At 44.4% G+C, this 27921-nt stretch overlaps 1 protein-coding gene across 1 annotated transcript in view; it reads right to left on the minus strand.

Annotated features, from left to right (window-relative positions):
- Nucleotides 1-1010: 1010 nt before the first annotated feature.
- Nucleotides 1011-27921, minus strand: part of neurl1aa (neuralized E3 ubiquitin protein ligase 1Aa) — a 42941-nt gene continuing 16030 nt past the window's right edge. The window contains exons 2-5 of the mRNA XM_042102689.1: nt 24168-24616; nt 23663-24038; nt 6793-6939; nt 1011-6133 (exon numbers count right to left, since the gene is read on the minus strand). Of these exons, the coding sequence (XP_041958623.1) occupies nt 5892-6133; nt 6793-6939; nt 23663-24038; nt 24168-24616 (1214 nt within the window). The 3' untranslated portion in view covers nt 1011-5891. The remainder of the gene's footprint in view (nt 6134-6792; nt 6940-23662; nt 24039-24167; nt 24617-27921) is intronic.

Raw genomic sequence — 27921 nt, forward strand, 5'->3', positions numbered from 1 at the left:
CTGGAAGCACATCACATCTCATTCATCTGAGCATACTGCAAAATTATTCAGTCTGACTGGCATTCACCAGAAACACTTCCACATCCACAAGGTGGCAGTATTGAAACACATTCCACACACATACCGGCGTCTCCTTTTGCTCCGCAGCCTCTCTGTCTGAGCTCCTCATGTGAGAGAAAGATGAAACTGTGCCATTTCACCTGGAGGACAGAGTCTGCCCTCTTTTAACAGCAAAGGGTGGTGATTGTGTGTGTGTGTGAGTGTGTGTTCCTTCCTTCCAACCCCTCTCCCCTCCTACCGGGGGTCAGGAGGATTGTGATGGGAGATCCTGCTCCTTCCCCTTTTCTCCAACATCAGGCCTTGATGTGTGTCCACTCAACCCTTCTGGTGCCGGCCGGGCCAAACTAATGATAAATGACTCTCTCTCTCTCTATCTTCTTCCCTGCCTTTACCTCTCTTTTCCTCCCTCCCTCCATCCCTCCCTTTACCATTCTCTCCTCTATCATCTGCTCTCTCCCTCCCTCCCTCCCTCCCTCTCTCTATATCTCTTCCCCTGCTGTCTCCCTCTCTATTAAACTCTATAAGGGTTACATCGTGAGTCATGGCACCTCATGTTGACCACTATTATGACTCCACCAGCCTTCTCCCGTGCTGTACTGCCATTACTTTCTCTCTGATAACCATCGGCTGCTTCTAGCGGAGGGGGCAGCCGGAGAGGTCGTTGGAAGGTCATCATCCCCGCCTGCCTTCCCCACACTCTTAAAACGAATGTGTTGAAAACAACAACACAACTTGAGTCGTTTTTTAAACACACATCTGTGTCCAGATAGGGACAACAGCAGCTTGAATCGTTTCCAATACATTCGTTTTAAGAGTGCAGAGCCTGGTTTTATACAGTATCTGTGAAATACTGAGCTTATTGTGCTGTGCTCTTGTGCAGCCATTGGTGAGGTGTGTGTGTGTTGTTGTTAGAGGGGTATTGGAAAAAAGGAGACCAGTACAGCTGTGTGTATAGTTTTTGTTCTTTTTTATTGACACAATTGTCTTTGACTCACACTGAACAGAAGAAAAAGCGTACAAATGCATCACTTTGGAAACTAGAGATTGACAGAATAAAGAGAAAAAAAGAAAGAAAGAAAGAAAGAAAGAAAGAAAGAAATACACAGCTTGGACAGAGCTTCGGTTACAGCAACCAGAGTTGCGACAGACCTCACTAGAAAGCGGAGAAGTTTTACTTCTTTCTATAAAAAAAGACGACAATGACACTACATTTGTCTCACACTAGACCGAAAGGAGAGGATTTCATTTATTGGCTTACCCATTTCTTTTCAATAAGTATTTCATTTGGTCCCTCTGTTGAGCTGCAGGGACTAAGGCAACTTTTATCACCATATTGCTGCCTCATCTGGGAAAGTTTTGGTAGCAAATATTTCCCCCGATAAAAACAACAGCCTGAACATTTTGAAAACACACGCCGCCTCTTTAAACTCTCTGGAGTGTGTTTTTTTTTTCTTATTTTTATTCACACACCTGAGGGGGAAGAAGGGGGGTGGGATAATGGAAAGAGAAAGAGAGAGAACGTGTGAAAGCTCTAGTCCTTAAAAAGCTTGTTTAGAGAAATTCAGTGCTTACTGAGATGTTTGTGTATTTGTTTATGTAGAGCCTCACAAAAGGGAACAGTAATAAAACATCAATAATGAAAACAAACAACAACGACAAACAATCGAGAAAAGTAAATCTTCTTGGGACATAAGTAAAGGATGGGGAATTAAATCCGGTGTAACGATAACACTCTTCAGACAGTCCGTCATACACACATACACACACACACACACACACACACATGCGCACACATGCGCACACATGCGCATCCATGTTACACAAACAAAGTACATTACAGGGTCGACCACAATCAGAGAGAGAATCTGAGAGCAGCATGATATAAAACAGCACGCAACTGATTGGACAGTTGGGACAAAAGCCAAAGTCTTCAGTTTGCTATTTGGTCCTGATTTACAAAAGCGCAGGGAAATGATTAATATTGAAAAAAGAAAAACGTTATGCAAATGCAAATACAGCCATAATTAATGCACCCACTGTCCAATTATATTTATTGAAATTAACTGTCATTCATTTAACATGTGTATTCATTAGTTTGTGGTAAAAGGGCTAATTGAGACTTGAGTAAATCAGGACCTCAAAATCAGAGGTGCGTTCAAATTCTGCAAACAGTGACAAATGTTCGTGTTTTCTCTGAACGGTTCAATTTTAACGATTTGGTGTAAACATTCCCTTGTTACGTTAACACTTTGCCCAGCTCTACTGTTTGTTCGTGAAGAACTAGCCTACCTCCTCAAACTGTTTGTGAGTGGTCGCAAACGTTCGTCGAGAACTCAAGGCAAACAGAAAACTGTTCGCAAACGTTCGCCGATGTTTGTGAATTTTGAACACACCTCTGTTTTTCTCAGCCTCCAAGATCGCACAATAATTCAGTCTAACCAAATAGTTTCATGACCTCAGACAGGAAAGCAATGCGAAACAAAATAAATAAACCTATTTTACAGCATAACTACATTACTAGTATTTATCATAAATTACTGTATATGAATTTAGGGTCAGGATCTGAATACGTTTATAGAATAAGAATAACATTTGGTCATAGAATAGTCATGAAATAAAGAGACAGGTGACGACGTGAACCGTATCAATCGTGGTTTTTACAAAAGTACAATCAATAAGTAGCTTCATAAAGTGACGACAAACATTTGTGCACACTCCTTTAGCCCGCTGGGCTGGACTGTTCGCACACACACACACACACACACACACATTCATTCACTTGAACAAAAATTAGAAGACTACCAAAATGAACAGTAAAAGAACAAAAACCCTGTCTGAAACTGAGGGGTTGTACAAAAAAGACGTTTTTTTGTGCTAAACTCCTTCCCTGTGCAATGAATTACTGATTGACTACACTGCAAAAGCCCAGCAGCTGGAAACAACTAAAGTATTGCTGTGGGGAACAAGACACCACTGCTCCTCTCTCCACCGGGTATCATCCAGACTTAAAAAAAAAAATTGGAGGCTCCAGTGAGTTGATAAACAAACAAATACAATCATGATTATCAGCCAAAGAGTTGCAAATGCCAACAAGCTAGGCAAACACAGTACTACTGCTAAGAGTCTAAGTGTTCACCTGTTCTTCTCTCTACATTTCTCTATATATAAACCGACATAAATTAACATTCAAGTGAATGAACACCTCAAGCAAAAAAGTGTATATCTTGAAACACAGAGTATACATTATGACATCCAAAGAACCTATTTTTTTTTATAGCGTTTGCCAGGCAAATACTATAGCAGCATGAAGTCAAGCCCAGCGATGGATGGATGGATGGTGTGTATTTTACATTAGAGAAAGCCACCGCCACTGTCTAAGCCCAGACTGAAGACACTGTATATATGGCTATATTGTCTCCTTGCTATTTTTTGGGCCCTGATGGCTCGTACGGCAATTGAAATGTCAGATGACTAAGCGTACCTTCAAATGTACGAGATGAAGTTGTTTTCATACCAAAGCGCAAAAAATGTGTGTGTGTGTGTGTTTAGGGGTGGGTTGGGGGTAGGGGTTTGGGGGGAGTTAATAATGGCTCCTGATTAAGTATATGTTTCCAAAAATATTGTTGTGCTATCACCATAATTTGCAGAGTTCAAACTCATCGTATTTCTATCATTAGCTATGATTTAAGTACAACAAGGCGTTTGGGGGGGGAGGGGGGCTCTGAAGATGAAAAACATTATGGCTGAATATGGTGCTTTGTCCATGTCCATATATATTACACAGAAGTTATTTCGGAGGTCCCTTCTGAGGCCAAGGGGTGAAAGGAGGTGGATGTGGTTGGGCAAGGATTCTCCCAATCAGAGTAAACACACACACACACACACACACACACACACACATACACAAATCCAAACACAGCTGCCTAAAACGGCCAAATCATTATTCCATCCAGGCTCTTGTCACTATGTCACTTCACCACTGACTGGTCGCACTTTGATGACTTCACTGGAAATCATAATGAATTGTGTGTCCTTGTGTGGTTCACATTCACTGAGGATAAGCAGGTCAAAACTGTGCTCCCCTTAATCTGACCTATCAGACCATGTGTTCACACACACACTTGGCAAACCACTAAGGGTTTCTGTTTTTTTCTTTCATAATTAGCCACTGAGAATTCCCAAGTCTCAAGAAGGTAATCTGGACTTGGAGAAAGGTTATAGGGAAGGTGAAGCCTGATTCAGAGACCTGATGTAAAGTACTCTTCAATCCCCCCTACCCCTTGCTCCTGAGACTGGCATGGAAATAATCTGGTTTTAATAAGGTGACTTTTATCCCTCTCTCTTTGTCTCTCTCTCTCTGTTTCTCTTTCTCTCTCTCTCTTGCTCTCTCTCTCTCTGTTGAAAGCCCTTTCCCCCTCTCTCTCAGTAGTCACTCTTCCAAAGCTTTCTGTGTCACCCTCATCTATTACATTACAACACACGGCATATTTCGGTTGAGGGGAATGTGGTGAAATATGGATTAGTCATTTTCTCTCTGCTAGTAAAACATCCACTGCTAACAAATGATCCATGATTTTTTTTTTTCTGTCTTTGCTCTGCTCCGAACTTGTAACCATGGTGATGTTCTTGTCATCAGTGCTTCGTGAGCAAGGGGGCTGTTTTGAAAGGAAAAGAAAAATATGGTGAATGTCTACCCATTAATTCCTAGAGTATTGTCAATGGGGTGGGTGGGGGTGTGGGGTGGTGTTGGGTGGGGTGGCAGAGGCCTTTTGATTTTGGGGCGTTGTCAGCAGGATGGGCCGTCATAATAATCCCAGGCGCATGGGTGTGATCGGCCCCACCCAGAGGGATGGGCAAGCAACTGCATCGTCCAATCAGGTGAGCCTATACCAGTGTCAGTGTAGGGGAAAAAATAGATCCATGGACATACTGTCTTTAACAATTGGTCTCAGCAAGACACAGACATAAGTTGCGACCTGCTGAAGTATAATTATTGTGACCTTAGTTAGTTTATATGTATATTACGCACCTACATATACATACACACTTATACTTACACATCTACAGTATGTGTATATACACATGTCGTCTGAACTGGTTTTAAAGGACAAATTGAAAACCAGAAATATATATATTTTTAACTAACAAAATGGCATAAAAATAACATCCCGATTGAGAGAAATTCATTTAGTAGACAAATCAAAGAGACTTCAGTCTCCAATGGCTCAAAGAGAGAAGGAAATATTGGTTTGACTCTCTAAAACATCAGACACTTGAACCTGAATATCTTGAGATTATACACACTGTTTTTTTTTGTTGTTTGTTTTGTCCTTTCCTGTGGTGCTTTCACTCTGCGGAAAAGTTCTAGTTCACCAGTCCGTACCCCTGGCCTCTCCTGAGTTCAGCTCACTGATGTGCATCACCACTACCTTTCCAAGCTATTGAGTCACCTTGAAATGTCCTTGAAAATCCAAAAAAGAAAAAAAAAATCTATATATAAACAAAAAAAAAATCCTCCTTTACAAACCCATGGCCAAGAGAAATAACCAATTGATATCCACAGGTTCTCAAAAATCCCTGAATTGTTTACAAAAGAGGAAACAAACAAAAACAAACACAACTTCAAAAAGTGTGAAGTCAGCGGTAGCTAAAATGGACTCCAACATAGACATGGTAATGTGGGTGCTGCTGCTTGGAGTATCAGGGTTCATCATGCATCATCAGTGAGTCTGTTTAACCAGGGGAGGAGGACTAAATCCCATGAATCCCGTGTTGCATCATGGGAATTGTAGTCTTCTCAAGGTAAATTGTGTTTCCTTCACCAGTCAGTCCTATGTGCTGCGGTAGGTCTTGATGATGTCTTTGATGGGCCTCCTGCAGATGGGGCAGCAGGCGTTGGACATCCGCTTCAGCCGCAGGCCGCAGGTGTGGCACAGGCACATGTGGCCACACGCGTAGATCACCGTGTCCACCATGTTCTCGTAGCAGATGGAACACTCGTCCTGCCACGTCCCCGACACCGACGGGAAGGTGGGCGACTTGGGGAGGCTGACGGGCGAGCTGGGGGTGGTTCCTGGGAAGAGAGAGAGAGTGAAGGACAGAGAGAGAAAGGGAGGGAGAGAGAGAGAGAGAGAGAGAGAGAGAGAGAGAGAGAGAGAAAGAAAGAAACGGAAAGGAAAGAAACAAAGACACAACCGATGAAATAAAGAAAACGGAGGAAAGAAAGCTTCTTAGATTCAGGGAGCATGTTGTCAGTTTGAGTGGGAAGCAAAATTGCACATTCCAGGTCCTGCCAACTCTCACACATCCGATTGGCGTGAGAGCGTGCGGAGTCAATCAAATGGATGAGTCTCACGGCCAATGCGTGAGAGTTGGCAGCCCTGTGATTCAATGGCAACAGTACCACCATTAGCCACTGACATTTTCTGCTTCACCGAGCCTTAAAGACCCAGCCCCCCTGCCCCTCCCAGTAAAGAACAGTAAATTAATGGTACAAATATCATAAATAAACATCAATAAAACCAAAACACCAAGTGAGATGAGTTATAATTACGGTTAAAGATATACATAGTATCACACCCCAAGTGTTCAGCTTTATAGTCCCATTCAAGTGTTTCAGTCCTAACTGCTAACACACCTACACCTGCAGTAACTGCACCTTTGCTTTTCCTCAATGTACAGTGTACGAGGCTACTAAGTGTACAAATGAATGGACCAAAGACTTGCTCCAACCTCCAGCAGAGCTGCAGAAAGCTCCGGAGCATCCTCCGTTGAGCGTGGGCTCCGAGCTGCCGCCGCAGAAGCCCACGGGGGTCTGAGGGGACGAGGAGGGCGAGCCGGGGCTGGACGGTCCACGTGGGTCCCCAGCGTGAGTGGAGCCTGAAACACATCGCACAAGACAACACACACACACACACACCACACAGATTAGATACAGATTATATATCAGATTATCACACAACACGCAAGATTAACAAGGGAACACTTTAACTGATCCCTCTGTCATAAGAGGTTTAATATCAACATAGGGCTATATATCAAACAAAAACAACACGTAGGATTCACTTGACCCCTTCTGCATCAGAGGTCCTGGTTTCACAATGAAACAATATACAGGAGTAGTGTGTGACCATTGTCCTGACCCTCCATGACCATCTTGTGGATATGGTATGGCAGATGCCCTATCCTGTCATAACATGTCATGTCAATCGGTGTCCGTATGGCAGGGTCAAGTTACCCTTATTATTGACAAGTCATGACAGGTCACATTATATGTGATGCTATGACATCTTATTAGTACATAACTTCAGCTCTTGTGTCATGAAATTCTGACCTGTCCTTTACTAGAACGGAATTTTGTACCTTGCAATATGATATAGCAATGCAACTCACAAACTTACAGTACTACTGAGGCTGTACACAAAATATGATAGCAATGCAACTCTCACAACCGAGGCTATACACACAATATGATAGCAATGCAACTCTCACAACCAAGGCTATAAACTGTTTTGTTTTTGTTACACACTTCTTTTAGGATTTGGGGAGGTGAGAGGTGACATTTTTCTCAGATAATGACCTCAGGGTTCTTTTTGTGTGAGACCCCTTGTAGTACCCCCTCCCCCACCGCACGTCCGAGCCAGGGTCCCTTTCTTACATAACGTCCTCCTGATGGAAAACGAAATTCCTGTACGTGCGTCCAAGTGTGCAGAGTTAAAGGAGGGCCCGTGGGGGCACGGCGTCAGTCACACGCGCCGCTCGGTGTTTACCGCCGACGATGACAAGCTCTCGGAGGAGAGCGAGCGACCACGGCTGGCCCCGAGATCAGAGAGACGCTGCCGAAATCTGAACCAGACACCCCCTCTCCACCCTCTCTTCTGCTCTCTTTCCATCTACCTCTCCCTCCCTCTTTACCTCTCTCTCTCTCTCTCTCTCTCTCTCTCTCCATGTCTTTCTTCGCTGGACCACAGAGTTGCCGTTAACACCGACATCAGCTGACAGGACATGCTGGCCAAGCTGCTCACTGTGTGTGCTTCCAACACCTTTGTGCATATGTGCGAGTGTGTGTGAGTGTGTGCGTGCGCGCGCGCGTGTGTGTGTGTGTGTGTGTGTTTTGTGCATGTCTGCCTTTGAGTCAACAATGGTGTATATGCCCTCCCTAAAGAGTTTGTGTGTGCAAAAGACAGCCTCAGAACATGTGATGTGGGGGAGATGTCTTTTTTTTATCTATTGTATATGTGTCTATGTGAATGAGTGCATGCATGCCTTTGTGTGTGTGTGCATGTGACACAAGTACAGCTAGTTTAACACTTGAACCCCTGGTCATCCATCTGACCCACAATCTCACACACACACACACACACACAGAGAGAGAGAGGTAGAGATGACAACAGCATGTAATGTTGCAAAACACCAGTTTCTATATCAGGAAGGTACCAGACCGACATGAACAAGAGGTGTGAGGAGAGGAGATGACCTGTCCACCAGGAAATTGCAAACCTCCTATTGAATCAGGTGTGGACTACACGTGTGGATAACCTCTTATTGAATCAGGTGTGGACTACACGTGTGGATAAGCATCGACTGATGACAAACGAGGACTCTAAACTAGAGATATATCTCATTAATCCTGAAACAGATCATTTATTAGGTAACACTCCATAATAAGGTGCCATAATAAATTATTATATTTATTACTAAATTATTATAAGGCACCCTACTGCCAGTGGTTGGTTGTGTGAGAGTTTGCGCACCTCTTCTTCCACTTCATCCTTATTGGATACCTTTGTGGTTGGCTGTCTTGTAATTTGTGACCCTCTGTCTAGTGTTTGAAAGTAGTGTACTCTTTGCCTTTGGAAGTACTATTTGGTTGCTGCTCAAATTTGGTAAAATTCAGATGAGGTGGGGGTACCAGAGTTAGAAATGTAGTTTAGTGTTTGTATGTGATTTTCGCCGTAATTAAGCAGCTTTATTGAGATTGGTGTTTTGGAGCCCCCTTTGGAGAAACGGTATACTGCAGCTCTGCTGCATTTTGTCCTTGTATTGTTGCAATAGCCGATCAGAAGCGATATGCTTTGCATTGGGTAGGTTGACTGTATAAAGCACTCCCCACTTTGTTTTAATTTTGTAACTGTAAAATGTTGTTTAAGTTGAAAACTTCGATATACCACCTGCATTATATTACTTTACATGTATTGTTAGGATTTGGGTGCAATTCTAGCAACTTAGAGAACGTTTATTAATGTTTTCATTATGATCAAGAGTTCATACACACTGAGTCTTACAGTAGGCCTACGTGACTAGCTGTAAACTCCGCTAGCAACTTTCCATGCATTTAGTGTAGTTTAGCTTAGTGTGCAACTGTGCATAGAAAGTGCAATTCAGTCTAGCAGGAAATTAATGTACATTTACTTTAGCATTATGTTTATGCATTACCTCTGTATGGTCTACGTCTGTGAGTGTTTAGTGAGTCTCAGAATATTAATTAACTGTCGTTCTGTGCACCTGAACATTCCATGTCGCATATCTCCCTTGCTAGTAGGGCTGACAGTGATGGTATAGGAATCATGCATGTAATATAGCCCATTCAACTACTTCTTTTTATTTTGCTTGTGCAGATGCTGTTTTATGTATGCCAGTGCCTGAAGGCATGTTTTGTTTGAACTTTTCCTAAAGGAATAAATGTGATAAGCCAGTTTTGGTCTCAGTCCCTTCACCGTCTGACTAATAGTTATATATTACTAATACATTATTAAGCTTAACCAACTTTATTATAAGGGTCCCCCATACTGATAGTTATATACTACTAATATATTAATTAAGCTTAACCAACTTTATTATAAGGGTCCCCCATACTGATAGTTATATATTACTAATATATTAGTTAAGCTTAACCAACTTTATTATAAGGGGCCCCACGCTTATAGCTATATACTACTAATATATTAATTAAGCTTAACCAACTTTATTGCAAGCGGTTCCGGCGCCGACAAGTGTGGCAGCATGTCAAGGTAGCTCCGTGTTTTTTTCTTGAATTTCCCCTTGGGGATCAATAAAGTATCTATCTATTGTAAGGGTCCTATGGGGAGTGGTTCATATTGGAATAGTCAGTAGCACAGTTTAATAACAATTAGTTAAATAATAATAAGTCATTAACTTTTCTGTTAACATATAGTTTGTAAATAAACATTTAACATTTAAATGATGTAAGAAATAACTGTTAATTAGTGCCAAAAAGACATTTAGTTAACTATTAACAGATGTGTGTAGGGCAATATTAGTTAACAGATTTGTTAAAACATTAACATACAGATTTTATTTAAACAACTAATATTTAATTAATGATGAAAAAACTATTAACTTGTGGCAAATAGACATTTTAGTAACAATTAACAAATATTAACAAAGGGTTAGGTAATTACTAGTTTGCTATTTGTTATGGCACCTTATTATGGAGTGTTACCATTTATTATTTTTAGGTGTAGAAATATGATTTTCCAAATCCCTGAGGCAGATCGTTAGTATTTATGTGTCCTCATGTAAGTTAAGTCTGTTAGTTTATATCACTCATGATATTGGTAAGAAAGAGTAGAGAGCTGCTTTTGTACCTGCTTTTACATAGTTATTCATGCTTTTCTCCTCTCTGATGAAACTGAAGCCTGCAGTCTATACTATTATATATAGTATGTCTGCACATGTGCATGGAAGGAAGGGTTCACATGCACGTGCAGTGTGTTCTGAATGTATCTACTGTGTGTGTGTGTGTGTGTGTGTGTGTGTACTGTAGGTTAAAAGACTAAATGTGTCTGTGTGTGTGTGTGTGTGTGTGTGTGTGTGTGTGTGTAGGTTAAAAGACTAAATGTGTGTGTGTGTGCATGTGTGTGTGTGTGTTGATTTGGTGGTATTTGTGGGGACTGCCTCAGTGATCCCGGTTCAGCTGCTGTGATCCTGTAGTGCCGGGCGGTGCAGGGATTAGGACGGGATCTGAGTGCAGAATGACGGAATGCTGGTGGGACGGAATGCCCAACCCTGCTGAGGGATCGCTCTCACTCACTCACTCACTCAGTCTTATTCCAGAGAAATACCCCAGGCACACACACACACACACACTCTCTCTCCCTCTCCCACACGCACACACACGCACGCACACGCTTTCAGGGTGCTTGCAACTGCCTCCAGCCAACTGTACATTGTCACTGTGTCCATGCGCCATGTTGTGTAATGTTACATACTGTAGGCTTGGCAGCTCATTGGCCACTGTAGGAAATCCCCTACCTATAGCACAAGGACTTGAGCACCTCTCATGTGAATCTCATCATACAGTTTATTACACAACGTGAAACAAACAGTTCTACTGACTTCCCCACTCTAGAAGAGATGGTGAAAGAGAGGCCAGGAAAGAGAGAGAGAGAGAGAGAGTGATAGAGTGAGTGTGTGTGCGAGAGAGAGAGAGAGTGAAAAAGTGATTGTGTGTGTGTGAGAGAGAGATCTCTATACCGCTTTACTATGCATGGAATGTCAGCTATGTTACACGGGGACTACCCTGCTGCGACAACAGTTGCATGTATGAGTGTGTGTGTGTGTGTGTGTGTGTGTGTGTGTGTGCGTGCGTGCGTGCGAGATGTCATGATTATCAACCAGTGATGCACCATTATGCTATTTATTGGCATACCCGGAAAAACACATTGACTGATTTAAAAGTTTCCTTCACATAACCTAATAATCATTTGAATTAAAGTAATGTTCTGCACTCCAGAAGTAATGTTCTGCACCCCGATAGATCAGATTAGAGTAGATTAGATTCAACTTTATTGTCATTGCAGAGTACAAGTATGAAGACAACGAAATGTGGTTTGCGTCTAACCAGAAGTGCAAAAAAGGAGAAAAGTGCAATGTGATATACAAAGCAGTGTTTCCCATACATTGACTTACTTGTGGCGGCCCACCACAATATCAACTTTGACCACCTCACAATGATTTGCCATGTTGTACTATTTAAATTGGATGAAATCCTTTCATTGTAGAGCTATGGGCACCTTTGCAAAGCCTTTCCTTGTCTCTCTTTCTTTCTCTCTCTCTCTCAACGAACCTGCCCCTCCTCTGCATGCACGTTTTCTTTTCTTCCTTTCTTTCCTTTTTCTCTGATTGCCTACATTCTGTAAAGCGCCATGATACATGTGTAATGTTATGGCGCTCTATAAGCACAATAAATTAATTAAATTAAATTAAAGTAATTAAATTAAATTAAATTTTAAAAAACGCTTGATGGTGCAGGGGTAGAAGTTCACCACTATCTGAGGAGGCCGGTGGACCTTCTTTAGCCTCCTCAGATAGAAGAGATGCTGGTAAGCCTTCTTGATCAGGGTAGAGGTGTTGAGGGTCCAAGAGAGGTCCAAGAGATGTGGACACCCAGAAATCTGAAGCTGGTGATACACTCCACCACGCCTTCATCCATGAATTGTGACTGGTTTCAGAAACAGCATCCTCTGAACAATCTACAGAGAGTAGCTCAGTGCAATTAACACACACATTGGATAGCATCTTAATAGATGGCATGGCTGTTGTGCAGGAGATGGTTGTCAGGAAAAGTGACATAAACTGTTGCCAAGATCTGGAAGAATGCTTCTTTGAAAATGTTGAAAGTAAGGCATGAGGCTACAATGACATATACAGTACTTATTATTTAACAACTATACCATCACAAACTCCATGAAAGACAGGACGAGACCGGTCGATACAATGGGAAAAAGCACATGATAAGGGATACAAAATACAAGACTCTACACCAATCAAAGTCTTTAAAGCTTTCCTGGGATCGAAGGAAACCAAAGCCAACCTCATCCTCTACCTTGGTTATAAAGCTGTTGAACTATGTAAACTGCCAGTCAGTTCACACACACAAAGGTGGCAGTAGCAGTAAGTCATTTTGGCAAAACCCCATATATCTACATGTCACACAGATGTCTTGGTGCTTGCCCTTCGCAGGGTACCAGACATCAACAAAGACAGTCTCATTGTCATGGGCACTGGAGAACGTCGACAAAAGATACAGCCTAGAAATCTTGAAGCACCCTAGCGGCAGCAAATGTACTTTGCAGTCAGGATAGTCTAGCAACTCTCCGGCTTGTGAGGTGGAAAAACCAAACTTCGCTCAGGACAATCACATCATGTATAAAGTCGGTGGACCTATCGGGTATCCTATTGTATCCTATCCTATCAGGAAATTGAAAGTCAACCGTTTGTCCCGCCATTTACCGTTTATCCCGTGGGAAAGGAAAGGTTTCTGTTTCAAGTCAATCAAGTCATTAACACACTTTGCAGGCTTGTAGTAGGTCCTCATCCATCTCCAGACGTGTTAGCTGGATGTGAGAAATTTGTGTGTCAGCTCCTCAAAACATGGTTTTCAAACAGCTAAAGCCCTTCGGTGGAACATGTTTAAAACTCTAAAACCCAACCAGGGAGTGGAAAAACTAGGGAAATCCCATCCCTATGATTGCCCTACCATCGCCTATTGCTGTCCCCATGCTCGAATTCCTGCCCGCGCAGCCTAGCGACCCACTATTTGCCCGATGACAACTCCTAATTCCTATGGACAATTCATCCCCTACACTGGACTATTTGAACTTAACACTAAATAGGATTCATGGATTATCATACTGGATATGTAACCATCTAACCACTTTGTAACATATACCTCAGGTGGCTCTAAATACCATGTTCTATTCTCTGTATATAGACCTTACTGTCCTGTAACTGACCCCAGGCAGATGGGTCAGGCCCTTGAGTCGTGGATCTGCTTGAGGTTTCATCCTATATGTTTCTCCCATTCTTGGGAGTTTTTCCTCACCCCTGTAACTCAAGGGCTCTGTCTGAATGTTTAACACTCTGTAAAGCGCCATGAGACATGTGTAATGTTTTGACGCTCTATAACTGAAATTAAATTGAAATTCTGAAAGCACACAGGCAAGCAAATGTTTGGGCACAAGACACAGTGCTTCTCCAAAGATTCTTGACTGACTATCACTGGGATGGAGACAAATTGCTGAGGGGCAATGGGCTCCTGTTCTGTCAAAACTTCCACCAGCACCAGAGGCTGTTGTGGAACTTGTGAAGTGTTGTTGTCTTGCCAGCCAATGCAGTATAAGGTGTTCTTGCAAGAGTAACAACTTACCATTCACACAACTTTGCAGGTGTGAAGGCTCTGAGGAGATGTACATCAATATTAAAAAGACAGTGACAGTGGTGAGGATAAATACTTGAGTGACTGACAATGTTTTGTTGAACTCTTCAATAATGAAACAAGATGCAGATTTTTTAAAATCTTTTTTTCATTTTTTCCATTTTTTCTCCAATTTTTTTGGCAAATGATGCAATACATCTTTTGAAAATAGTCTGTATCTCACTTGTCTACCTTATTAGGTGTATATTTATCAAAAAGTTGACCACTTTAAGCCTTTATATTATTTTTCCGCATATATTGTCCGCCATCTTGAATTTTGGCACTGAAAATGAAGAAAAACATTGGAAACAGGTTGTTTTGTATTCAGTGGGGTCCTAGCAAGTAAAAAAACACCAGTTGCAAAAATCTATCTGAATCGTTCCTAAAATAACACAATTCCCCATACTAAAGAGAGACAGTATTGATTATCGGATGAATGCTCACACTTCAACTGGCTCCAGGGCTTCCCTACAGGATACTGCATGACAGATGTGCTAAGGGGCGGATTCAGTTATTAACACACATAACACACACACACACACACACACACACACACACACACACACACACACACACACATGTACACACACAGGCACGAATCCATGAGGGAACACACACACATGCTCTCTCACACACCCACACCCCCATGGACTATGGCATAATACCCCCTCACACACACAATAAGAGAGATTACACAACCATGCAAAAAATTACACTTAAACAGAATGTACAGATAGTGTGTCAAGAGCATGTTACACACAATACTGTGATTTGATTGTTTATTTAACAGGATGCAAACACACACACACACACACACACACACACACACACACACACAAACACACACACACATACAAACACACATACAAACACACACACACACACACACACACACTCTTACATACATACACACATACACACACACACTTATATACTGTATACACACATACACATACACACACACTCACTCTCACACACACACAGACACACACACACACACACATACATGTACAGCAATCAGTGGAACAGTCTCTGAAAGGACATTCTGAGGCATCAAGCTGCAGGTCTGGTCAGGGATGTTGCACAAGCCAACATTTTGGGTAGGCATAACAAGAGTTTTTCCTCAGAAAAATAATGATGCAATTATCTTAAATTGGGCATAGTCAATGACTTTGGAAGGATTATTTTAATAACCATATCTAAAAAAATTAAAAAATAACTCTCCTCAAAATCTGGATTCAAATAGCTTTAATAGCTGCAACACTAGTGGGAATTAAATTAGGAAGTTTCTCCAACCGTGCCCCCTGGATGCAGTCTTGCTGTCTCTCATGCCCTTATAAGGTATGAGCCTCGTGTCAGACAGAACTGAGGCGGACCTGTGACCTGGCCCCGTCAGACCGAGGCTATCACGATTTAACCCTTTGTGTCCCTCTCTGTTCGCTTCATGGCCCTTTGTTCTGGGGAAAGGCTGTGTGTGTGTGTGTGTGTGTGTATAGGTGGGTGTGTGTAGTGGGGGGGGGGGGGGGGGGGGGTCTGGTGGCACGTGGCTATAAGTGGGAAGTTACAACAAGCACGTAACTGAAGTGTTCCGTTCGTGTTGCGTCTGCTGCAACAATTAGCTTCCACTATAATCAATGGAAGTAGCTACACCAGCGGCACGTACTGTACGTTTAAAAAAATAGACCAGTTTTCTAAAATGGATTTTACGCTTCAGTTACGCGGTTACCTGGTGTAGCTTCCCTGTAAGTCACATAGAACTGTTGGCCTGGTCACTGAAACCCCCAAACATACCTGAGAGAGAGAGCGAGAGAGAGAGAGAGAGAGAGAGACCATGACCACATCCAGGGCGGTCACACATAGGAGGAGTTGAAGGGAGAGTACGACGGGGAGAATGTACGTATAGGCACATAGAAATGGACGTGTGTGTGTGTGTGTGTGTGTGTGTGTGTGTGTGTGTGTGCTTGCTGTGTGTGTGTGTGCTTGCTGTGTGTGTGTGTGTGTGTGTGTGTGTGTGTGTGTGTGTGTGTGTGTGTGTGTGTGTGTGCTGTGTGTGTGTGTGCTGTGTGTGTGTGTGTGTGTGTGTGTGTGTGTGTGTGTGTGTGCTTGCTGTGTGTGTGTGTGCTTGCTGTGTGTGTGTGTGTGTGTGTGTGTGTGTGCTGTGTGTGTGTGTGTGTGTGTGTGGTGACTGTGTGCATGACAGAGCAGAAGTAGCCAAGTCAGAAATGCCCTCGGCCGCAATAATGCAATGAAATGATTGATGTGAAAGAGAGAGGAAGACAGAGGGACCCGAAGAGAAGGGAAAATAAATCATGATAATAAGGAGCAGAGAGAGAGAGAAGGGGAGAGATAGAGAGAGAGAGAAAGGGAGAGAGAGAGAGAGAAAGGGAGGGAGAGATAGAGAGAGAAAGGGGGGGAGAGAGATAAAGAGACAGAGAAAGGGAGGGAGAGAGTGAGAGAGAAAGGGAGAGAGAGAGAGAGAGAGCACGTTACACAGCTAAGGACTGGATGTGTGTGCCAATACAGCTCACTTGAGCGTGAAGGCACTGAGATTTTAATGGAATCCAGGATGCAGAGGCAAGACTGTCAGATGCACATCAGCCCCCTGCTCTCTTTGTCTCTCTCCCTCTCTCTTTGTTCTTCCATATCTTTCTCTCTCCCTCCCTCTCTCTCTCTATCCCTCTCTCTTTGTTCTTCCATATCTTTCTCTCTCCCTCCCTCTCTGGCTTTCTCCATTTCCTCTCCCTCCCTCCCTCTGTTTTACTCTCTCTCTCTCTCTCTCTTCCTCTATCTCCCTCAGTCTGTTTTTTTATTCTCTCTCTCTCTTTTCCCCTCTCTCTCTGAGTCTGTCTTGTATTCTCTCTCTCTTTCCCACCCACTCCTTTCTAAAAACCTTTCCTCGGGTCATGACCCTCTACTGTTCCGCAATCGCTCATATCTTCAGAGTGTCTTACATGAAAAATAGAAAATAGAAAAACGATAGTTGAGGGATTTCAACAGAAATATATATATATATATATTTTTTTTTTTTTTTTTTTTTGAGGAACACAGGACCAAGAAAGAAAAGACCAATGAAAACTCTGGTTGCCTGTGGCAACCTTCACTGCACTTTCAGACACTTGGACGTTTTTTTCTTTTTTTCCCATTTTTTTTTTGTCTTGGTATTATGAATTCTGGTTCCAAGTCCTCAGGGCTAGCACAGTGAGTCAAAACTGAAGCCAAAGGAGGGAACTAGCAGCCCATGTATGTGTCAATCCTCAGGGTTATTCACTCAAATAAACTTTCCTACTTTTCATGGAGAGCACAGGTTACTGTATGTCACGGAACCTCCACGATATACGAGTTCTGTGCTACGCTGTAGGCCTGTTAGACTCGAGAGCCCGTTTAGTCATAACAGTACTGCACACAACACACCTGCCGAGTCTCCTGTTAAAAGCACAAAGTATACAAATCCAAACCCAGGGGTTATGTTTTTTTTTTTTTAGTTTTGGATCCAGTGCTGGTAAAAATACTTGTTAACAACAAGGTGGGAATGGAAACCTCCTTCAGGCAGACTCGGCTGAAAGATAAGAATTTATCACATGGCTTACATAATATCCATACGTGTCACCCTTCTCACTATGATGACCTCTTCCTTCAGGAGGCCCTATCAGGAATGCAATTGGCTGTTTCACAATGCTAAGGTCGTGTCAAGGTCACATAGTGTACCATTCGTCTTGACAACGTGAGTCCTTAAAAAATGTGATGGAGTACGGGCAGCGAATGCCTTCAGACAAAACAGCCCACTAAATCTCTTCCTCCTCCCCCCCTTCCCCCCCCCGCATAACAACCTGACAAGAAGCACACAGCCATATGTCTCCATAGTCAACGATAACCCGCCAGACAGCTTTGTGATACCAGTGTATTCTCGAGCTGATTTGTGAGTACAGAATGCTACATCACTGAGCCAAAATCTCATTTACAGTTTATCAGTTCAGCAAATCCCCAGAGAGAGTTCAAACCGGTCTTGTTCATTAGCCTCGTCGTGGCAACGGAGGACAGAGGGTGAGACAAGACGGAACCTTAGAGCCCAGGGGGCAGTCAGACTGGAATCTCTTCTCACGATGCTATTTATCGATACACATCAGCACGCTGCAGAGGCCTTTCGTTGAGAGATGGCTGACTGGGTTACAGAGTTGTCGGACTGCTGGTCCTGCATGACTGGTGGGGGGATGTGGGGAGGAAATTGGAATGGCGATAAACTGCCTTGTCACCTGTCTGTCATCCTCCCCCCCCCCCCTGAAGCATGTAGCCGTAATGGGCACTGCTGGTGAAGTGCTCAGCAACTCAATCCACTGTTCTACTCACTGTTCTTTCTCTCTCTCTTTCTTGAACTAGTTGCCATGGCTTTCTTAGTCATAAAGGGCTGTTGTAAAACTGCTTAGCAACAGAGGTGTATAAAGATGTTTTGCCCATACAGTAATGGAAAGTCTTTGATGTTGCAGCAACACAGAAAAAAAAGCCGCTGTTTGACAGCAAGACAACATAGTGCATGCTAGTGAGTGTGACTGTGACTAATCAGACTGTGAACCAGGTCGTTTCACTTTGCTTTGTTTTCTTTTCATAAGTTCATCGTTTGGCCACTCCAGCCATGGCCACGCGCTGATAATTAGCTGTTAGCACTGCTAAGTAGTTGCTGATGTCATTCATGCTTAAAGCATGATGATTGGTTCCCGGGGGAGTGATGCTGTTTGCATTGTAGCCGAGCGCGACGGCCATAATGTATTCTGGTGAAGACGTTGATAAAGAGACGCATGCCAATGCCCTACTTATCACTCCGAACTTTGACCCCAGACGCTGACACAACACAAGCATGTCTACGGCTCTCTCTTTCCCACTCCTAGCCTATTCTAGTCATCATTTAACATTGCTTGTCATGTGATTTTCCCTATGTCATTATTATTTTGATATTATAAGACCAATCAATCAATCAATCAATCCATCCATCCATCAATCAATCTATTTAATTTTTTGTTTGTTTGTTGTTTATATTATATTATATTTCCATATATGTCCTTGGCAGATATATTTAGTCGTTTGTCTTGAGGAGGTCGAGAGCTGAGATGGTGATCTCAGGTGTCAGACTCACTCTGGCAATTAGGGCTATTTTTCAATTCCTAATTAGAGCATTTGGTCATGAGACAACCACGACCGATCGTGTCCTGCTGGATTAGCTCTCTCTAAGAATGATGGAGAAAACGAGAGAGAGTGAGAGAGAGAGGGAAAGAGAGAAGGAGGGAGGGAGGGAGAGAAAAGAAAGATAGAGATGGAGAAAGAGAAAGTGAATGAGAGAAAGCGAGAGATGGGAGAGTTGGTGTTAGTCAGATTGAGCGGGGTGAGTCAGACTGGGTTGTGTTGTGTGTGTGAGATGACAGAGAGGCGTAGCAACGCCGATTAATTAAGAAGCGGACGGACACAGCTGTGTCACCTGGGACATCTGCTCTCGTACACCACCCACCTGTACAAAGACTGCAGGGAGCATGTGTGTGTGTATGTGTGTGTGTGTTGTCGTGTATGCTTGTGTGTGTGTGTGTGTGTGTGTGTGTTTGTGTGTGTGTTTGTGTGTGCTTGTGTGTGTGTGTGTGTGTGTGTGTGTTTGTGTGTGTGTGTGTGTGTGTGTGTGTGTGTGTGTGTGTGTGTGTGTGTGTGTGTGTGTGTGTGAGGCGCAAAAATGTCGGGCCGTGTGCTGTAAAAGTCTACAGTTCTATGCAAAGTGCCTATCATAATGTTATGTTGTACTGCATTTCATCTTTGAACTGAATGATTAAAGGATCTCATAATGAGGCATATACTGTTGTAACCTATGCCAATGGTCTGGCGACCCCCCAAAAAACGTGGGCCAAGTCTCGCAACCCCCTTCTCTTTAACTGGCGAAATTTGGTTTTGAAATGTTGCGAGATGGGCATTAGAAGCAGAGGCAGAAAATGTTTTCTCTCATAGGTAAGGTATGCCAACACCAAAGGCATTAATGTCAATGACAGCCTTTGCCAATCTGATGTATTACATCCAAAGGATAACTAGCACTCATCCCGTGTATAACTGGCACTCCTGTGGCAAAAAGACTGCATAGTGTTCTGTCACTGGTAAGCTTACGTACAGCATCGTCAACCTCATTATTACAAGAGGCACAGGTAGAGATTTGAGTTTGCGTTAACAGAGCATCCACTTTCGAAGGAACATTATGGAAACACTGTGAATTAATTGCAGGCCTACTGCAACTGAGTATCCCAGTTTGTTAAGGTTGGTCTAAAAACCTTTAGACTGCAAATCATGTTGCAACCCCTCCGATATTTTTGGTGGATTTTTGTCTGCATGTGTTTCTATGTGTATTTCTTTACAAGAGTGTGCGCGTTTCTCTCTCTCTCTCTCTGTGTGTGTGTGTGTGTGTGTGTGTGTGTGTGTGTGTGTGTGTGTGTGTGTGTGTGTGTTTGTGTGTGATTCCTCTGAGAGCGAGTGGGAGTTCTAGAGAAGTGCTCAAGAAGAATGAGACAGGAAATTGCAACGAATCGCAACTTCGAAAGACAGGCACAATAATAAGACTGAGTTTGTGTGTATGTCTGCGTGCTCGCCCACACAGGTATGTGCACCTATGAGATGAAGAGCAGGTCAGAGAGGGGAAGGAGAAGAGGGGGAATACAGAGAGGGAGAGAGAGAGAAAAAGTGTTTGAATGTGGAGTGGTGAAGTGGAGGCCACCCACACTCCTCTGCTAGTTCTGATGAGTCGAGAGAGAGAGATTGAGAGAGAGAGGGAGGGAGAGGGAAGGAGAGAGAGAGAGAGAGAGATTGAGAGAGAGAGGGAGGGAGAGGGAAGGAGAGGGAAGGAGAGAGGGAGTGAGGGAGGGAGAGGGAGGGAGGGGGAGGGAAAGAGAGGAGGGAAATATGCCGCCGTTCACACACCAGATGCGTTTCCACGGCACCATGGGTCACAGTCCTCCCACACACACTCTCCTCTATCTCTCCATCTCTGCATCTCTCCATCCTCTCCTCTCTATCTCTCCATCTCTGCATCTCTCCATCCTCTTCTCTCTAGCTCTCCATCATTCTCCATTTCCTTCTCACATTCTCTCTTCCCCACGTTCCACCCTATTTCTCCTTCTTTCTCAGTCACTTATTTGTCATCTAATTTTGTACCTTAATTCTCAGTGTATCGCTCTCTCTATCCCTTGATACCATTCTCTCTCTCTCTCTCTCTCTCTCTCTCTCTCACTCTTGCAATCTTTCTATCTATCTACCCCCCTCTCTCTTAAATTCAAAGATTGCTTTATTAGCCTACCTGCTCTCTCCATCCCTTGACACTTCTGTCGTGCTTGCTTGCAACCATTCCCTGATGCTTTGCCATAGGCATTTTTTATTAAAAGGATCCATTTTCTATTCCATCAAGATTGATATATCATTTGCAACTTCTTTCCCTTAGCATAACAGTTAGCTGGTGTTAAGAACAGTAATATCAGACGAGAAAAGGAACATTACAAGACCTACAGAGAAAGAGAAAGTAAAAAAAAATGGCACTGGGAACATAGGCAGCAATGAGAGCTATCTCTCTCTCTCTCTCTCTCTCTCTCTCTCACCTCTCTCTTTTCCTTCTTATCTCTGAGAGTTACAAAATTCACGGACCCGTCTGGCTGCTACAGCCTCCACAGACAGCATCACCCACTACCCATCCTCCCAGTCCTGACGTCCAACGGTCAGATGTCTACAGTAGCACTTGAGGTCAGTATAGCAATCACTGACTGAGCATGTACTGACAGGCTTGGCGACTTCTGTCTCTGAAAGACTCTGGGCAATTTCCCTTGCAGCAACACACACACAACACACACACACACACACTTCCTCGCACTATCTTCATCTCTAACACCCACACACACAACAACACACACGCACACACACACACACACACACACACACACACACACACACACACACACACACACACACACACACACACACACACACACACACACACACACATTACACACACACACACACACACACACACACACACATTACACACACATTACACACACATTACACACACCCTGTGACTTCTCAGCCATGCCAGTGACTTGACTAATGAGATCCATTCATCTTGAGCTATGTGGGCCGAGGGCCAGCCCATCCCAGCCATTAAGCACAATTAGACATGTAAGTGATGGTGCCCCCCGACCTCCCGTCTCACTCACTCACGGAGACTTACAATGTCTGGCAAGCCCATCAGAAACCAAAGTGCATCCTGGGTGAACCAATTGCTTTGGGAGTGTATCACTACTTTTAATTGGAATTGTCATGGTAAGAGTGTCGTTATTGCTGAAATGAGTATTTCTTATTATAAATTATCTGTCTTTTCTTCATTTATGTTTGACTTTGAATACACACAGGCTTGAGCCAGAGTGATAGGAGAAACAAGATGTCTTCTTGTCAAAAGCAGCCAGAGGATGAATATAGAATTCCTTTCTTTCTTTCTTTCTGAAATGAGTTTTGTTCGCTGGGGCACCATAACACTGTCACCCGATGCTGAGAGATACAGTAAGGGTGTTGAACACATGCAGATGGTGCAGTTTGTCGACTGCCATGCCCTGATCTAAAGCATTACAATCATGGCATCCCATTATTTTTATCACTCTGTCTTAGTAACCTCTCTCTCATTCTCTATCTGTCTTTCTCTCTCTCTCTCTCTCTCTCTCTCTGTATTTATATCGCATCTACATTCATTCATTAAGCAGATGCACCCAGCCAAAGTACCATTAGACTGAAGATAAGCATTTTCATCAGTATCAGGACCTTGCTGAAGATGAGGGAAACTGCAGTTAGGGGTCCCTGACTCCCTAAGTATGCTTCAGGTGCTGTTTCTTTGAAATTGTGACATTGCGGCCTCCGTAATTAAAGTGACCCTTCGTAAAGTGAATTGCCTGTCAGCTGTTAATGTAATTTTCATAACATTTTTGCAGAAATTGTGTCATTAGGTTCTGCTTCACCAGACGTAATTCTGTCTCTATAGTTTGAAGACCATGTTCTTTGGGATAAAAAAAAAAACAACGCCTACCCTGATTATATTCTGTTATGGTGTGGTTTTTGTAAAAGTCACCACTAGCCCAGAAACTTCACCCATTCGCTTTTCATAAATGTGCTCCCTAGCAACACCATGTTAGCATCTACCTGACCCTTTCAAGAGAGTTCCATTATCAGCATCATAGTTGGCCCCACAAGGCTTCTGTTTTAACATTCCATATGTTATGTTAATGCAGAGGAAGTAGATTGGGGCCCAAATAGAACATTCAAGCATTGTTTGTGTTTTTATTGTTGAAAGGGTCTATACCCGCAGGTGTGTACTTCATGTCCCCCGTGACTTACCCAGAATCCTGAGCTGGGAGATGGCTCCGTGCAGGCCGAAGAACATCCAGAGCGGCCGCGAGTTGTCCACGCACACCTGCATGCCGGCGCTGGCGCCGTTGTGGCTGAGCATCACCTCGCCGTCGGGCGTGACCAGGAAACCCAGGATGTCGCCGCTCTGCAGCGGCTGGGGCGCGCGGCACACGGCCCAGAACTCCTTGCGGTCCACCAGCGCCTCGGGGTTGCCGGGCAGGTCGCTGGGGCGTAGGGTGGCCGGGTCGCACGAGGTCACGCCGTAGGCGAGCGCGCCCGAGCGCGCCGGGCTCGACTTGGTCACCTTGAGGAAGACGGTCTCGCCCGGGCGGAGCGGACGCTCGGTGAAGACCAGCGCGCGCTCCTCGCAACGTTCCCTGGACCCTCCTGCCCCACCTCCACCACCTCCCCCTCCACCACCTCCTCCTCCTCCTCCTCCTCCTCCTCCAGCATTTCCACTGCCACTACCGCCACCACCTCCGCTGCTGCTCACACTTCCGAAATGTTCCGTGCGCAGCAGCGCCACCGTCTGGCCGTCGTCCAGCGTCCGCACGTTGGCGGCGCGCAGCTGGTGGAAGCGCAGCTCGCCCTCCAGCGCCTGGGGCAGCAGGTGCGACTGCTGCGAGTTGAGCGAGTTCTGCGGGATGGGGCAGGGCACGGGCGCGGGCGGCGCCAGACGCAGGTGGTGGTGGTGGTGGTGGCCTCCTCCTCCGCCCAGACTGCCGCCTCCCACGCCCCTCCCCAGGGTACCGCCGCCACCACCCCCACCTCCTCCTCCTCGTCCTCCTCCTCCTCCTCCGCCGCCGCTGTCGTCCTGCTGGAGGTTGAGGTCGCACAGGCTGACCGACAGGCGAGACTCCTCGGCCTCGCGACGCAGGGAGGAGCCACGGCCAGTGGTGAAGGAGCGAGGACGCAGGCAGTCTGGAGGAACGATCTCACTCTCTGGAAAGATCAAACATCATGTTACATTAGTTATAATCCTTTACTGGAAATCTTAATGTGTTGTCATGTTATAATAATATTTATCATAAATAAATAAATAAATACACAGATTAGATTATTTAAACTGCAATGATTTTCATTTTCAGAGTTACCGGAACTTCAAAGACACTGGTTCAATACACTGTCTATGTACCGGTAGTCTATACTGTATGTGGTCATGCGAAGAACAACTAAACACAGCTACTAAGTAGCGGCCAAGAAAATGCTGTCCTGAAACACTGGGACTGTCTTTTTATGCGCTCTGCTTCTTCCAAAGAGGACTCCAATTCACGGACACAATTTATAAGTGAGCGCATAAACAATAGCAACACATTGACAGAAACCATGACACTGTACTGAAATGGCAAAAAACAATACAAGTACTGTATCTTACTTTGGCATCTAGTTAGAGGGAGCCAGACAGTGTAATCCTTGTAAGTGTTGAGCATTCTTTTTGACAATGAATTCTAAGTGTACTTAGAACACAAAACAAGGAGATTCTGCAGATTCTCCTGAGATGCCGCAACAAATTCCTAACGTAAGCTAGGCCTACGTAAGCAGGAGTAGTCTGAGAGGGCCACTTTCTTCAGGACAAACCTGAAGAACCTCATTTTGACACACACACAACAGGAGGAACGGTTCCACTGAGTTGGTGGAATAACAGACATACCTACCAACCTACCATACAGGGCCTTAATTTAACTCCACAGTAAACTAAAACGGAGACAGATATAGGCAACAGACCTCAGTTTGCCCAAACCACATTTTGGCTGAACAGTTTTCACTGGGCAAGGTATTCTAACCTTTCACAAGTTTTTTTCGTTTGTTATAGCAGCCTTATTTAATCACATAGCAATCAAAATGAACCCTTCCACTGTCTATGGAAAGAGACAGATAGACAGACAGTCAACAGGCAGACAACTAAACCTTGTTTATTTGACAATAAAATGAAATGGAGGCTGACAAACAGATTCATGCAGCTATCATCCTTAGGGACAACTGAAATGGCAACAGGAACGCACCCTATTCAGCTACATAGAGCCACCTTACTCAGAGAGACTGAGAAAGTGGCAAGCAATCATGTAAGACACAAGCTACACGTCAGCCTACTAGTGCCATTTGTTGGCTCACATAACTTGGATACTGACATTACATGACATTAATATACTATGTACTACATGCGATATTATAAGCAATTTTTCCATAGCACAGATCAGCTTACATATTACATATCAGGGCGTAGTGCAGACAGATGGACTGTGAGAGCCATTTAGGCCATAAAAATGTAAACATTGAACGCAGGTGGGATGGGCTGCTTAAAATGGCGTCAGTGTGACGGAAAGATATTTGTGTGCTGGCACTGATGCTTGTTAATGAGCCTGGAAATATATGGAGCTGTTTTTGAATGGAGAGCACCAGCACTATCCCTGCATGCTTTGCCATTTTTATCTGCCAGCGTCCAGCCGACAGCCCCGGAAAACGTAGTGTAGGCTAGTGTAGATGTCCGCACGAAGACAGATAGACACACACACACACACACACACACACACACACATCCCTCTTAGACAGGTCCACCTCTGGAAAACTGATAGCCCCCATCGGTGAATGCCCTCATTTTAGACTCCCGTGTGCATTCGAAGACTTTCGGACACCAGCCGAGAATAACGCGCCTAACAGTAGTGGGCCGTCACTCGTCCACGGGCTAAATTTAGCCTTCTTGCGTTCACACAGAGATAGAGATGCCGGGATACAAGGGGGAGGAGGAGGAGGAGGAGAAGAGAGCGACAAAGAGAATGCGACCTAGAGGTGAGGCTCAACAGCCTTTCCCTGGAGAGAGAGCGGTGGTCTGCCATCTCCTCTCCTCCTCTCCACTTCCTCCCCTCCCCTCCCCTCCCCTCTCCTCTCCTCCCTTCTCAGTGCGCCTCTATGCGTCTCTATCAGCATTGGCCCAGAAAGGCCTGTTAGCTCCAGCCGCTGGTCACAGATAAACCTCTTACCCTCAATTACTTGCCGCGGGAGAGCAAACAGCCACAGTCATGCAAGCTCTCCCCCCGCCCCTCCACCCCCCCAGTGTCACTCCTCAAAAGGACACGCTCCTCTCTCCCCGTTCCTCTCAGGTTAGGGGGGGGGGGGGGGGGGGGGTGTGGCGGTGGTGTCTTGTCCCCCCCCCACTGGGCAAGGGCCCCTTTCACTGTGTCTGCTGCTATGCGCTAACTGGTAACACTAGCTTTCTCTTTCCATCCTGTACCGTCCAAAGTACCCCCCCTGACACACACACATACACACACACACACACACACACACAGTGCCCCTACGAGTCATATTTATAACTTCCGATGATAGAGATATTAATTGCTTCTTCTTGGCAAGCTTTACAAGATGTAGCAGTTGAACAGTAAATGTCAGCCGGAGTAGGACGGCATTACTGAAATATGCCTCTTACTTATGTCCGATACGCGTAATGTAATGTAATAGATTAATGACTCCATTTAAACACTGTTTTCTTTTCATTTCGCGGTACTGTACAAATGGGGTGTGACATTAGCAGCATAGCTGGACGTGAATTAAAACCACAACACCGGGCCAAGTAGGTCATGTGAATATGATATTTACTGGACCCAGAGGTCAAGGTCCAGCGGAACGACCACACAACCAGGATACTCGCGACTTCTTCATGTCATTTGTTAAAGCGATTACGGTCAGTGGGGGTACAGGCTAAAGGTTAGAACGACTTTGGGGGAAAGCTGTCAACTCATCACTGGTTCCAGAATGCTTCGCTAGTTACTGTAGAACTTGATAACCACGGTAGCAGGACCCGGTGACAAGAAATCTGCACCGGTCAGTGGCACATTTTGTAAACGGACACCGTGCGTAGAGTAAGGGGCACATTTCCGCTCACAAAATTAGCCGCTGCCGACAGCCTAGCGGAACATTGGAGCGGATCTGAATCACACACACACACACACACACACACACACACTCCTTCCTCATCCCAAATCCTAACAGAATTTCCCAGTCAACACTACAGAGCACCAAAGTTGCTTCAAAGTCAAAGCCTAATGCTGGAGCACTGCTTATCCTGAATGCTAAGTGAGGACAAAACACAAATGCTCCTCTTCAACACTAAGCCAAACCGTAATTGCTCTAATTGATCTCTTAAGAACAATAACTCGAAAGAAAAGAGGCACGTCTGGAGAGCCAAGCGTCTGGGAAAGTAAGGCAATTAAGCCCTGCGTCTGCAAAGACACACACACATACACACACAC

The sequence above is a fragment of the Alosa sapidissima genome, chromosome 9 (assembly GCF_018492685.1).
Source record: "Alosa sapidissima isolate fAloSap1 chromosome 9, fAloSap1.pri, whole genome shotgun sequence".
Classification (NCBI taxonomy): Eukaryota; Metazoa; Chordata; class Actinopteri; order Clupeiformes; family Clupeidae; genus Alosa; species Alosa sapidissima.